At 49.7% G+C, this 15,032-nt stretch overlaps 1 protein-coding gene across 1 annotated transcript in view; it reads left to right on the top strand.

The window, feature by feature from the left end:
- Nucleotides 1–3,008: 3,008 nt before the first annotated feature.
- TBX2 (T-box transcription factor 2) overlaps nt 3,009–15,032 on the top strand; it is a 32,033-nt gene continuing 20,009 nt past the window's right edge. Inside the window, exons 1-3 of the mRNA XM_066635613.1 lie at nt 3,009–3,373; nt 5,402–5,669; nt 14,449–14,595. Coding sequence (XP_066491710.1) covers nt 3,009–3,373; nt 5,402–5,669; nt 14,449–14,595 — 780 coding nt within the window. The remainder of the gene's footprint in view (nt 3,374–5,401; nt 5,670–14,448; nt 14,596–15,032) is intronic.

Raw genomic sequence — 15,032 nt, 5'->3', positions numbered from 1 at the left:
CTCTACCCCGGGGTCCTTGGTTCAGCAAGCACCTCTGCAGACCCCTACTCACCCGAGGTCTCCTACGGAGAGAGCCCGGCTCGTCCTCGGCAGTGGCTTCCGCGCCCTGCTTGAATCTTCCATTTCCAGCCAAGATCTGATCTTAGGAAAGGGATCTTAAAGCGGCGATACGCCCGGCGGGTCTCCATTTCCCGCTCCCCCCACGCAGTCTTTGGCCCCCCCGTCGCAAAACCGGAGACTCCGCTGCTTGGCCAGTGAGTCTCCCGCCCCGATCCGCTGCCGTGGGGTGGGGTGGGGCGCCTCCTGCCCTTAGTCTTCCTCTGGGTGGGCCCCACCTCCATCTGTCGTAAGGGCTTGCTTCTTGATGTGTGTGTGTTCCCCCCCCCCCTTTTTCTTCCTTCCTAAAATTAAGGGGTGGGTGGGGTGGAATACCGCACTGGGGCTTGGGAGAGGGAATGGATGTCACAAGAAACTATAATTTGGGGGTAGGAAAGGCAAGGAGGGGAAGCAGCAGGAAGCCTTTGATGGGGAAATGAAATAATTATCTTCGGTGGTTGTCCCAGTTTCTTTCCTCCTCAGTAATGTCCTCCTGTCCAGGAGGAGTCTGAAGGGGGGGGGAGTCCTCCCGTTAGCTGCTGGAGATCTAGAAACCCCTGGGAGGCTGGCGCCATTGGGGCACCCAAAGATGATCATCCATCAGCCCAACACTGGCTTGGGAGCAAGTCCCAGGACCTTTACCTCCGAGGAGACGAGTCTCAGGGTGCCCGAAGCTCACAGTTCCCCAAAGATCCTGAGAAACCGCTCCTCGATCCAGAGACCACTTAAGCAGAGTCTCTGCTCCGTTAGTCTCCCCTTGCAGTCTCCTGAAGAGTCGCCATTTGGAAGGGCAGATCAGTGACTCCAATGGACTCTCATCCTGAGCGCCTCCGCTCTCCATCAAGTACTGCGGCTTAACTGGCTTGTGGATGGGACAGTTTGCAGAATACCATCCATTTGGCAAGAAAGAAAAAGAAAAGTATGGTATTAAATATAATTTAATATAGCATATCCAGACGCAAGAAGCAGAATATATTAGCAGGCCTGAAACTGTATGACAAATGACACTGGAAGGCCCTTGGGGAGGAAACTTTGCTTCCCCTTCTGCTTTTCTGTACTGCACTCTGTTTCGTGAGTAGTACAGACTCCCCCAGGGTCACTGGAGCCTGGTGCTGCGCCCCCAGACAGGCCGCTCTGCTGGTACACGTGTAGAAAGGACCCACGAGCACGCCAAGCAGCCAACTCTCACGTTCAGAGAACTCGGGGAGAAGCGCCTGTCTTTCTTGCACGCCCCGGTTTCACAGGCCAGGTCTGCAGCGGCGCCAGGAACCGGGGAAGGCCCATCCTGGGTCTCTGCGGAGCTGGCTGGGTGCCAGCCCGGGAGGGAGGAGGGCTCGCCTGTGACCTTGCAGTGGGAAGGGGGAGAGGAGGGCGCGGGCAAGACACGGGTCTCGGGATCAGACGCGCGCCCGGAAAGGGGATCCGTGCACACGCCGGGGGCGGAGAGAGAGCCTCCCACCCCCACCCCCATCCCCGGGGCACATGGGCCAGGCCTCCACCAGGATCCTTCCTCCCACCCTCTCAACACGCGCACCTCGAGGTCTTCGGAACGAACGGTGCGCCCTGGGTGGGCTCTGTGGGCAGCATTCACACGCGCTCCCCACCCCGCCTGCGATCGCGCCCCTCCCCCCACCCCCTCCCTGGCTGGGCTGCGCTTTGGCGCAATGGGCCTCTGGCCTTCATCCTGGCCACCCCCACTCCGGGCGCCTCCGCCAGCAGCCCCGGCGCTTTGGGAAGGTGCCCCCCCAGGAAAAAGGGGAGGCCCGGGAGGGGAGGACTGCGAGGCCCCGCTGCCTCCGTCACGGGAGAAGCTCTGATTCTGTTGACATGTTTTCTTACAGCCGAGGCTCTCGACACCTTCCCCCCCCAGCGCCTCCCTCTGCTCCTCTCCCCTCCTTCCTCTTCCTCCCCCCCCCCGCAAGCCCCTCGCTGTTGCTCCCTCCTCCGCCCCACTCCCAGCGCCCTCCCTCGCCCCAGATCTTGGCCGGAGCTGTCAAAACCACGCCTCTGGACCTCCACAATTGGTCTGGCCCGCGTCAAAGCCACAATCAAGGGGGCTTGGCTCATTAGGGGGAGGGGAGGGGGAGGCAGCGCAGCGAGGAAGGCGCACGCGAGACAGTCCCAGTTTTACAGAGGGATCCCGAGGAGACCGAACCCAGTCCCCACTCCGGCTCTCCTCGGAGCCATGCCCCGCCTGGCTCCCGGCTCGGATTCCCACTGCGGAGGCTCGCGGAGATCCCTGGCCCGGGCAGCGGCTTAGTTTCGCTTTGGGGTGGAAGCGGGAGAGCCGGGAGAGAGAGAGCCTCGCTGGCTGGCTGTCTCCCCGGCCGGCTCCCCTCTCCAGACTGCAAGGAGGTGGGGAGACCAGGAGATCCCCCTCCCCAGGACTGCGAGATCCACTTGGGAGTCTCTTTCCGAGAGGTCAGGAGTTCGTGCAGGACCGCGGGGAGGGGGACGCGACCCTTCTCCCCCCTCCTCCCTCCCCCCACCCTTTAGGATCCCAAGACCCTCGGAATTGTTCTTCTGAAGGACACGCGTGTTGGAGAGCTGGAGATCCGCCCTGCCAGGCGTCCTGGACTTGCTTGGAAGATCCTGGGGAAAGGGGGTTCAACCCCCCTTGCAACAAACAAGGACTTACTGGTGCCCCCCCCTCCAGGAGAACTCAGATCGGTGGGGCTGCCTGCCGGGGTCTTTTCCTGCCCCCCAAACCCGAAGAAGAAGCCCGGCCAGAAGAAGGTGGCTGCGAAACTGACCCGGGAGCCAGCCCGAGAGGCGCAAGGAATCGACCAGCCGCCTGAGAGCGCAGGGGAGGTGTGGGGGGGCTGGAACTGACAAGCGGGCGAGCGAGCCCTCGCCTCCCCTCCAGCTCCGACCCCTCCCTCGCTCCTTTCCCCGGATCTGTGGATGTACTGATGAGAGATCCAGCCTTCCCGGGGACTGCGATGGCTTACCACCCCTTCCACGCGCCCAGGCCGACGGACTTCCCCATGTCCGCCTTCCTAGCAGCCGCCCAGCCCTCCTTCTTCCCGGCTCTGGCTTTGCCTCCCGCCGCCCTGACCAAACCTCTGCCGGATCCCAGCCTGGCCGGAGCAGCCGAGGCCGGCTTGCACGTCTCCGCGCTGGGACATCACCACCAGGCCGCCCACCTGAGGTCGCTCAAAAGCCTCGAGCCCGAGGAGGAGGTCGAGGACGACCCCAAAGTGACCCTGGAAGCCAAGGAGCTCTGGGACCAGTTCCACAAACTGGGGACGGAGATGGTCATCACCAAGTCTGGAAGGTAAGAGGAGTGGCTGCCTTCATCCGCTTCCCAGTAATAATAACAATAATAACAATAATAATAAACGCTGTTCAGTGTACCCTGCAAACACTTACTGATTTATGCCCTCAAGGAGAGGGAATTATGGGACCTGCGGAAACATTCCCTCCCCCCCTAATTTTAATTAAAACTCCTTTGGTGTTTCTCCTACAGCGTCTTCCCTCCCCTTTAAGTTCCTTTTTCTGGTCCTAAAACCCTCCAACTGGCAGCCAAGTTCAAAGGAAACCAGAGGGTTTTTCTTTCAACTAGACGTGTTTACTATTAAGGGCACTTGTGAATTTAAACACCAACAAAAATGCTTTTAAAGAAAAACAAACAAGGGTTTGTTTTTTTTTAAATGGAAAGGGTTACATGTTCCCCCTTTTTTTACAGAAAGAGGGTTCCCAAACAGCTGAAAGGCCTCCCACCCCTTCTTTTTCAATTCGTGGTTAATAATTTAAACCCCACAATCCCAGATTAAATTTGTTTACACGTGTTTTTCTTAAAAAATAACAACCCAAGCTGAACTGGTTTCTGGGTTTAGTGTTTCTAGTTCGAACATGGCCAGTGCCTCTAAACTGAGTGATTTAGCTAATGAGAAAATTTATGACTTCTTTCCTTTAAAAAAAAAAAAAAAAGTTGTAAAAGTTACAATTTCCCAGCAAAATATGACCACATCTTTTTGCCATACAGCAAAAGGACCACAAGCGAGTCCTGTGAGCCTGGATTTGGGAGTAAACCCCAAAGAATAGAGTGGATTTGCTTGAGAGCCCACCTCTGTATTATCAGGCCGGAAACCTGCTATTTACCTGCTTGGCAGTAAATCTCACTGCAATTGGGGTTATGTGTGTGTCGCTTTTAGTAGCAAATATGGTGAAAATGGGCCATAAGAATAATGAAAGGTGGTTTTTAATTTATTTTTTAAGGGGGGAAGGTTCAGAAATGGGCCTGACTGCCTTGTATCCCACTTCCTCGCGAGTCTATGGAACTTTTATTTTCCATCGACCTTCAGAGGGGATCCAAGTCCCCTTCCTTCCTCCCCATCTCAAATGCACAAACCTCTCTTGAATTTCAAGAGCTAAAATTTCCTCCCCCCCCCCCAAAAAAAAAGAGTTGATCTGTCCTCTTTACTGCTTGGAACTGAACTCGGAAAGGTCCAAGAAGGGCTCGACTGTGTTCAAGACACACGCACGCAATTCTAGAGGTCCGGTTCAGACCAAATCCGCACAGGCAGCAAGTGGGTCACTAGTTTTCTGGAGCGCATATCTGGATTCCCACTTCCTTTGAACCTGGATTTCTTTTGAATCCGGAAGGAAGGTTTTATTTTCCTGCGCTCTGATGCAAATTCTGGTTTCATTTTTTTAAGGGAATGTGGGCCACGAGACTGTACGTCTAGGCCCACTTTCCTGGAAGGCATGGCCACTGAAATCGGCGGTGCAACTTCTGCGAAAGCGCGTTTGGGATCGGACTTCTCCGTGCAAACCTGGTCGCTTTGGCCTTTCCCCTTCTCAGCCAGCCTCACTGGAAGGCCTGGGTTCTTTTCTGGGGGGTCTTTTTTATGGCGAAGTCGTTGCCTTTAATTAACTCTCCCAAGGCTGCAGTTCTGAGCTTGGTGGCTGGAAATCCAAGCCTCAGTGGAACCCAACCGGGCTCACCCTCCAGTAGCCACGATCAGGGACGGGCGGGGGGGGGGGGAAGAGCCCCATAAGGTGTGTATGGCTGCGATCCTTCAGGCACGCTGCACTTGGGAGCCCAGGACTCTGGCAGGTCTCCTCCGAAGCGAGTCCAGGAGTGTCAAGGCGTCCTGCCGGGGTCCTCTTTTTCTCTTCCTAGGTGGAAACGCAACACAAGGGGGGCCAAATCTGTGGCACTTGGAGCGCTAAAGGGGGAAATTTATGCAGAGCCATAAAATTTAATAGCCAGAACTGGGCTCTCATTTAACTGGCCTGCACACGCGCACACAATTCTAGCTGACGGTTCCACTCAGTCTGGTGGGGGTCTGTTCCGCAGGCGGATGTTCCCCCCCTTCAAAGTGCGGGTCAGCGGCCTGGACAAGAAGGCCAAGTATATCCTGCTGATGGACATCGTGGCGGCGGACGACTGTCGCTACAAGTTCCACAACTCGCGCTGGATGGTGGCCGGCAAGGCGGACCCGGAGATGCCCAAGCGCATGTACATCCACCCGGACAGCCCCGCCACGGGCGAGCAGTGGATGGCCAAGCCGGTGGCCTTCCACAAACTCAAGCTCACCAACAACATCTCCGACAAGCACGGCTTCGTAAGTAGCTCCTTCTTTTCTGGGGCAGGGCAGGGCCAGTGTGTGTGTGGTGTGTGGGTGTGTGTGTTTCCAGCTCCCACCCTTCTGAAACCCACAACCTGTGTCTCTTGCCCTGGGGATCCTCGGGTTCGGTGACACAATTGACACGCGTCTCTATTTTCAGATAATCTCTCCACTGGGAGCCGAACAGGGAAGGCGAGTTGTGGGGCACGTTTTTTTCCTGGGGAATGAAAGAAATCACTGGGCCTTTACTTCAGAGTAAACCCCTGGAGGGGCGTGCTGGAGGCCTGCGAGCCCTACCTCTTGCCTGCCTGCAATGGCATATCTGGCGAGCCAGGCGTTGTAGGTCTGGGGAGGGGGTTTCCCGGTTCCTAGCTGTCTCCCGGTTCCTAGCTGAGGTTTTTGGGCTTGGGTTGTGAAGAAGTTTCCATTCGATGGCGGGTCCTTCCTTCTCCAGTTCACCTGCTTCAGTTGTCCTTCGGAGGTTATATATATATGTATTTACTAGGGTACCAAAATAGGGGTGACAGGATTGCAGGGTTGGAAAGATCCAGAAAGAGACGAATTTTAAGTGACTTTTCCCTGAGAAATCTGTATGGTGCTGTATCCTGATGCTGAGAAGGGGAGACTCTCTCTTAGTAGCAACCAATAAATCAGGAACACCCCCCCTTCCCTCCTTATCAGGAGTTTAGAACTCACCCAGCAGCACCCAGGCTACTCTTCAGATGCCCAGAGGCCCCTTTCTCTCCAGGAAAGGGCTGGGGGCGGTGGAAATAATGGCCAGAGATCTGTGCTTATGATGGCACCCTAAAGACATTTATACGGATGACTTGGAAGTCAGTTCCCCCGGCTTTCAAGGCGAACTGTGGTTGGGTTCACTTAGTGCGGGTTGTCAGGGAGTGCAGGCCGATCGTACAGTTACTAGCCAGGCGACTCTGCTGAACTGAAACACAAATCGGGCTTAATTCGGAGTAAACATAAGATCGGAAGCGGGGGAAGGTTCAGCGGAATCCTCCTCACCCTCGCTTTCTGACAGCATAAGCCTGGGCGTGTTTACTCAGAAGTAAGCCCTACGGGTGCTTCCTCCAGGTAAGGGCGCAGCCACATCCCTTCCAGGGTGAGGTGAGTGGCTGTTAGCGCGTGTAGACAGAGAGAATTTCTGGCAATCGTTCCCTAAGTGCGAAGATCGCGTCGCCTGTTCAATTGGTGCAACCCAGAAAGTCCTTTTGCAATAATTCCAGGATTATTTGGACAATATGGTTGCCCTCCAAAATAATGACCTTAAGAACAAATATTTGCAGAAGACCCCAGACAACTCATTCTTGCATTCACCTTTAGCTTGCGAGAAAAATCGATTCCAGGTTGAAGGAGCTTTGCAAACGCTCCTAGTGGAGTTTGGTCCTTATTCCTTAGGCTGCTCAACCCCTCCTTATATTCCTTGCCTAGTTAAACGGGCTGCTTCATTCTCATCTTCGAGGGTGGTTGGTAGATGCATGAAAAGGTAAATCACCCCGAGATTTCCAACGGGATATTTATTTGTCCTGCCTCCGTTTCTGTGCTAGCAGGGGGCCCAATCCTAGCCAATTTACCAGCGGCGGTGCAGCTGCAATGCTGCCCTTAGGCAAAGGAACAAATGTTCCCTTACCTTGTGGAGACCTCCAAAACTGCCTTCCTACCACAGAATGCAACCCACAGTCCGTGGGCACGACTACACCAGGGCTGGAAAAGTGGAGAGGATTGGGCCCAGGGTCTGGGATTTGTCGTTCAGGGATTTGTGCCCTGGATAAAGGTTTTATTTAATTTGCTTGGAAAAATACGTTTTTCTCTTCGATTCTTGAAGTTGACTAATTCTACCCCCTGCTGCCATTTTAAATGTATTGTTTTCATTCTAAACGAGATTCAGCAAACTCAGATGAAAAGGGAATTGGGGGGAGGGGGAGAGTAAACGTGTATCTGACGCCTTACATATTGCTAAACTAGTAGCCAGAGAGGCCATTTGACTTCTGGGGCTGCAAACTTGTGCACACTTTCCTGGGAGTAAGGATATAATCCTATCCACACTTTTCTGGGAGTAAGGCTATAATCCTATCCATACTTACCTGGGAGTAAGACTACAATCCAACTCACACTTTCCTGGGAGTAAGGCTACAATCCTATTCACACTTTCCTGGGAGTGTGATTGCAATTCCTATTGATTGCAATGGGACTTACTTCTGAGTAGGCATGGATAGGATTGGGCTCTCCGCCTCTTTAACCTTAATGGGATTTAGGTCCGAGTAGACATGCTTGGGATCGCGCTGTCCAGCGTTTACACGCACCCCCAAATCCAATCGTTTTCGAGATGGGAAAATACTTTGGGGGGGGGGGGGAATTGAAGAAGAAATGTATACAAACCAGGGCACCGGTAAAACAAACCCGCAAAGATCTTTATTCCGCTCCCTGAGATGCTCTGCTTTGGGGATCCGTTAGCTTTGGCGGAGAGGCAGCCAGCAAGGAGAAGGGGATGGAAATATGGGCATCGTTTCCATAAATCTTGAGGTCGTTTCCTTGGGTGATGAATGACCCCTCTTTAAACTCCATTTAAGAGGTTACTGAAAGTTTGCGCCGGTGGTGGTGTTGGGGGGGGGGGCGACGATAGGAACAAAAGCAGGTTGGACTTCACACAGGTGTATCTGGAAAGAGAAGGTGGCCCCGCGCTGCTTGGGAATTCAGAGCTTGAGCTTGGAGGAGATCCCTCCACCGACTGGGCCGGGGGCTTGGAACTCGAGCAGACCCCTTTCCAAACAGACTGCATCAGCAATCGTGCCCGTGTCAGGCGTTTAGGCTCCTTGTCTTTGTGCACGAGGGCAAGGCAGTTGCAGTAAAAAGGCTGGGATTTGTCTCACTGGCTTCGGTGGAACTGCCCGCCTTGTACATGTTTGAGAGGCGCACCGACGCCCTGTCTGAAGGGAAGGAGGAGCGAGAGATGAGCACCTGCTGAGGTTTCTCCCCGTAAAACCAGGAGCTCTGCTCTGTTTTTACTTGGTTGTCCCAATAGGTTCAAGGGGATTTGTAATCTACCTTATCTGAGTGTCGAGGGGAAAGGCCAGGCAGAAATGGAGCATATTACGGTGTGTGTGTGCAGCTGGGGAGAGGCACGCAAGACCCCTGCCCAGTAAATAGAATCTTTACACGTTATCCGCGGATATATAGATATAAATATAGATATCTCCGTGGATAACGTGTAAAGATTCTATTTACTGGGCAGGGGTCTTCTGTGCCAACCCCCAGCTCCCCAACCCCCACAGATATGCCCTCAAAAGAGTCATCTTGGGGAGTCTAGTTACTTTTTCCACCGGCTTTTCTACCCTCTTTATCAAGAAAGAGGAACCCCCAATATAGAAGTGAATCGCTGTAATCTGCAAATCTAGAACACCCCAGGACTCTGCTGGTGACCTCTACTCTCTTGTTTAATACACGAGGGGGGGGGGCTATTAGAAGCTCTGTGAAATGTGAGTGTCTCCTCTCTGAACAGGCGCTGAATATAACGATTTAACCTTTAAAAAAAAATCATATATAGCAACGGTTGATTCAGTTGGTCGGTTTCACTATTTAGGACATAGAGACTGTGGGCCCCAATCCAGCTAAGAACTGCGTAAAGCCCCCCCCCCCGTGCTAGATTCCCACAGTGGGAAAGTTTAAACACCTGGTTGAAAATCCCCTCCCCCAATCATCAGAAATCCACAGGGCGTAGAATTCGAGCTTAGGCAGGTTTACTTGCAAGTAAATCTTGCTGAACACATTGAGGAATACTGTGGTGAAACTAGAAGGACAGGCTAAAACGTGCTTCCTTATGGCCGGATTCTGTCTCCCATATGATGGGGTGGAAATGGAGGGGTTTTTTCTTTCAAGATTTCCCAGGTAAAAAAAGATTCATTCAGAAAAATTGCCCCCTCCCCCCCGGGGCGAACGGGGTTCTCTTTCCTGCCCCCAGAAGTCAGGAATATTTTTACCCTAAATAACCGAGTGCAGCACAATTGTTTTATTGGGGGGGGGGGAGGCAGCGACTCCTTAATAAGGAGGGAGATGGTTAGAAATTGAATAGAGACTAAACAGATGCAGAATGGGCGTTTGGAGGCTGCCAGGACATCCACAATACCCCCTCAAATGAATGGGCGGTTGGCCTTTTACTGCAATGGGAAGTCAATTTCCACCATAGGCATGGGAAAGGGTCCTTCCACAGTTCACTTGCTGCAGAATTGGAGCCGGAGCCTATGGTTGTTTACTCGGAAGTAAAGGCTCATTGAATTTAACAGGGCTTATTCCCAAACAAATAGACACGTTGGGGCACTTCTGTGAGAGAAGGGGGCCAATCTACCTACATTTATTTGGGAATCACAGTCCCTGGGACCCCCGGGCTGGGGGATCCACCCAGGTTGGGTGGATCACAGTGGGGCTTTCTTCCAAGAATATGCTCAAGAACTGGCTGCAGGTATTAGGTCAAGGAAAGAGGTTTCCAATTCTCAGGGCATTCACATGGCCAAACTCCTGAGCTCTTAGGTTTGGGAATCCCATCCCACCCACTCCTAACCTTTTTACGATTACAGATCCCCAACGGGTTGCCCAATATGCAATACATCTTTGACAGGCTGTCAAAATCACCATCATCATCATCACCAGCCCTATTAGGGAACAGTCTGACTTCAAAAGATGTCAATATCATGGTTCTACTTCCCATATGGATAGCCAGGAACAGAAGGCCTCAATCCGTATTGTTAACGGTGATAGTTAATAATCTAATTTAACAGTGTTTTTTAATTGTTCAGAGACTGAATCCCATCCCCCCCCAAGGGGTATGGATACCTCCGCTTAAGAATCCCTGGATACAGCATCAGTGAAACTGACTATTGAATCCCATCAATAGGATTTCTAACTGAACGTGGTTCGGGTCAAGAATTTGTCCTGTTTTGGGTGTTCATCTTGTAGACTTCGGTGGGAGCTTAATTCCACGCTAAGTAGTTTAAGATGGGAGCATCGCAGTGGGTGCAGCCATCCTATTAATGTTTACCTCAATGAATTCAATGAGGCTCTCATGCATCGGATAGTTGAATTATATACAATATGCTGCGCAATCCTATGCATGTTTACTCAGAAGTAAAAAAATTGTGATTGTACTATCCTCAAGGGACTTACTCTTTGGTCAGTGTGGCTAGGAGTTGAACCTTAATGAATGGGGGACTCTGTGGGGCTTATTCCTAAATACATCTCTATCTGGGTAGAATGCATGGATTTTTTTTTTAAACTTCCAGCAAAGGAGGCTGACTTCCAAGAGGTGTCCCAGTCTTAAAACATAGTTTCTTGTACACTGACGTTTAATGGGCTTCAGCCACTCTTGTGCACATATTGCTTCTTGGGGTACATGTAGGGGGGAAATATGGGTTTCCCACCTGTATACTGCCACGTTTACCTGGATGCAAATTCCATTTATTTTGTTGGGTGCTTATTTCTTTCCAGCCATGCTGTTTCAACAGGGTCTAACTCTGTAATGGGGCAAGTGTCTTTACCATCACCTCTACTACTACCATTCTTCTTAAATCCCAGCTGGTAGGTTGGGCTGTCAGAGACAAGACCTTCTCTGACCTCCAAATGTCCCCAGATTTGGCCTGTTCAGGTATCATCAATCTGGTGGTGGGCAGTCCTTATCTTTACCAAATTTGCTTCAAAGTCCCACTAATCTAAACGGAACTTGCTCCCAAGGTAGTCTGCAAAGGACTGTAGCCGAGCGAGTTGAGAATATAATTTCCAAGTAACTAACTCAATGCCTGAGTCATAAATGGTAAAAGTACCATCAGGTTTCAACAAACTCCATAGTAGTAGCTGCTTCATACTCTGATTTTAACCATAGTTTGGAGCTGTGTGTGTGAATACATGATTACTTTATCATGCACTCCAGACAGAGCCTCTAACCACTGGCCCTCTATTCCAACACAGACCATTTAAATCTGCAATACTATATGCACAGGAATTGGAGTAGACCATATTTTGGTTGATTAGCAACTTCTGAGTGAGCACTCATGTGCAACTGGTATACCCCTGGATCCTGAACTCTTTGCCTTCAAGGTAAATATATATATATATATATATATATATATATATATATATATATATATATTTAAAAACCATTCATTTCAAGGAGACAACATTCCCCTCAAAATATTATCTTACCAGTTGATGTTAAACTACCTTTGCTTAACTAGATTAGCGATCTGGCTATTAGGAAGCCTTTTCAAGGACAGGCAGGTATAAAGGGACAAATCTCTCTCTCTCTCTCTCTCTCTCTCTCTCTCTCTCTCATCATACAGATATATTCCTACAAAGTTTTGAAAATCCCATTCATTTCAATGGGAGAGTTTATCACCTCTTTCAGTCCCTGCAGATGTCAGAAAGACCACATAAAGCTGAAGTGCAGCCTTCAGTGCACTTAGTTACTTCTGAGTAAACATGCTTAGGTGTCATTTGGTCAGATAGGGCCCCACTTTTTAGAAGCTTGGACTGCATTTATTCCCCAAGGGCGTAGTTTGAGAATAGATTCCATTGACAGCAGTGGGGCTTCCTAGCAAGTAATGGTCTGTTTTCTTTAGGATGTAGGCAGCAGCCCTGAGTGGCTGTGATCCTATGCCTTTTCCTCAACAGTAAGTCCCACTGTTAAGGGTAATGGGACAGGCTTCCTCCGCATGCATAGGATGGGAAAGAAGAATTAGAAAACAAGGGTGGTGATTAAAGGTCTCCTACATTTCCAAGAGGGAACAATTCCCCAAATTGATCAGTGTTGGAACTACTTTCAGGAATTGGGCTGAGTGGTCTGAGGTCTTCTAAAGCAGAGTTGCTGACCCGTCTATACTGCAGATTAAAACATGAGAATTTCCTTTCTCCTTCTTCCCTCAGTATAAATGAAGTAGCAATTGTTACAGCTTGCTGGTCAATGTCACTGAACAGTAATTAGTCCAGACTGGCTGAATTTCTCTACAGATTTTTCAATAGAAAGATAAAATATCATTTTTTTCCCATTTGAGTTTTGACATTCATCCCAGTCTGTCCATGAAATATTCAGTCAATAGATCTTTACCACAGAGTGTATTGTATTTGTATTTACTCGGAAGCCAGCCTCACGGAGTTGGTAAACTCCCAAGTAAGTGTGCATAGTATGTTAAGGGGAATATTTTAATCCAAGACTTTAAGCTTGCAAAATAAGGAAAAAGTTGCAGTTTACCTGCTGCTATAGTTCATGTTAGGAAGGGAGATTTTGGGGGCGCAGGACAATGCATAAGACTGGAGTTTCCACTCTCCCCTTTCAAAAATAAATCCTTGGGACATTTTTCAATCCATCAATGTAACTGAAGTTATCCACTCTGATCCGAACCAAGTTTAAATGGAAAGTGGACCAGTTCTGGTGGCTGAGGCTCAATATTTCTAGACACACTTACTCTGAAAGTCAGTTGCACTGAAACTAACAGGCAGGTGATGGCACAATGTATTCTTTCTAAGAGAGAGCTGGGATCTGTTCTAATTCTGGAAAGGGGGAGGGGAATCCCTACTGATGGTCTCAGATCCATTTATTTAAGAATCCATTGAAAATGTCGCTTAATTTTCTAACCCGATTGTGGTTCTTGAATGGATATGTACGAATTGAAAATAGAAGATAGGAAATGGCTGTGACCATCAGCTTAGGTTGGAAGGGCGAGGGAGAATTAATTACCTGTAATTGTTATGTGAGAGCCAAGCATATTTACTCAGAAGTAAGTCCTACTACTGAATTCAACAGGGTTTACCCCTAGACTGCTTTAATTTCATTAAAGCAAATTACCTTGAACTGAAACAGTCAATAAGATGCATGTTTTACTTCGGGAGTAAGTCCCTGTTTACTCAGTCAGCATGTAGAAGATCTCGCTGTTAATGCTTGGGTGGGGGAGTCACTCTTGTAATACCCAACCATCTAGGGAGCTATGGGGTGCTTTTGGAGTCCATAGAGTTCATATGGGAACTGTTAACTGAGTGCTTGAATCCCTCCCATTGAGACTTCAAAGTGCTTCAGTTCAGCTGGTGGGTGCCCTTAAACCCTTCTCTTTTTCTCCCCAGTACAAATGTGGGGAAGAGAGAAATGAGGTTTCTTTCCCATATTTTCCCTGTTCTTTTTTGTGTGGGCCTGACTGATACGATTGCGTTCCCAACCTGCTGGCTATTGCATCCCCAGTAATGAAATAGGTTTTTCAAAAACAGAACTAACTATTCTTTTAGTAATTCCGAATCTCAATAAGAAACCCATTTTCCTAGAAAAATGTGTGTATTTGTGGGGCATGGGGGATGGAGACTTCATTGATTGAGGAACTCTGGTACAATACAGAATTGTAAAAAAACAACTATGATACCTCAGGTTTACTCACAAATAAGTCCTACTGCATTTTAGGGGGTTTATTTCCACGTAAGTGTGTAACTGAAGGGCAGCCCTCATTATATTTTGTTCAGTGAGAAGCCCTGTGCAGGCTTTCTGGGCAGAGGGTTACAGATTTACTTGTGAGAAAGTCACTGTCGAATTGCAGCTGTAATTTCTGGTCTCTGCCCCCCCCCCATCAATTTTCCCTCAGATACTTGTCTATGTGTGTAAACTGTGGATAGACAATTATTGTTCTGCAGGACAATAAAGCATTTGCAAAATGTATTTTGCTAGATGATATTAATCACAGCCTTTCTCCTCCATCCTCTTTTGTCTCTTCCATTCCCCCCCCCCCCCCAATGAAAACAGACCATCCTTAATTCGATGCATAAATATCAACCGAGATTCCATATAGTCCGGGCCAACGATATTCTCAAATTACCCTATAGCACCTTTCGGACTTATGTGTTTCCTGAGACGGACTTCATAGCTGTGACCGCTTACCAAAATGACAAGGTAAGGACAGGGGAGACCATGCAAAGAGGGAAAATGGAGGGAGGGGCCTTGCAGATTCCGAGTCACCTCCTAATTTTCTGGACCCCTAATTTTATGGGACAGTAAACAGGCAGCAAAACGAGACATACAAAGAGAAGAATTGAATCCAACCCAAAAGTCAATCTAGCCTAGTTTCCTGTTTTCAACAGTGGGCAACTAGATGCTACAGGGTAATCCACAAGCAGGACACCAGGACAAGAGCCCTCCCTTGCTGCCGCCCGCCCCCCACATCTAGTATTTAAAGGTAACCTGCCTCTGCACCTGGAGGCTCCACTTAATTATCCCCTTTATTTAAAATTTTAAAAAACTAGGTAGACTAGTCAAGCTCTTCTCATCTGACCCCCTCCCTAGAATTTGTCCAAGCCTGATGAGGCGGTTAAGGTGTTAGACTGTTACTG

Source organism: Tiliqua scincoides, chromosome 8 (genome assembly GCF_035046505.1).
Source record: "Tiliqua scincoides isolate rTilSci1 chromosome 8, rTilSci1.hap2, whole genome shotgun sequence".
Taxonomy (NCBI): Eukaryota; Metazoa; Chordata; class Lepidosauria; order Squamata; family Scincidae; genus Tiliqua; species Tiliqua scincoides.
This window is presented reverse-complemented; position numbering and strand designations above follow the sequence as displayed.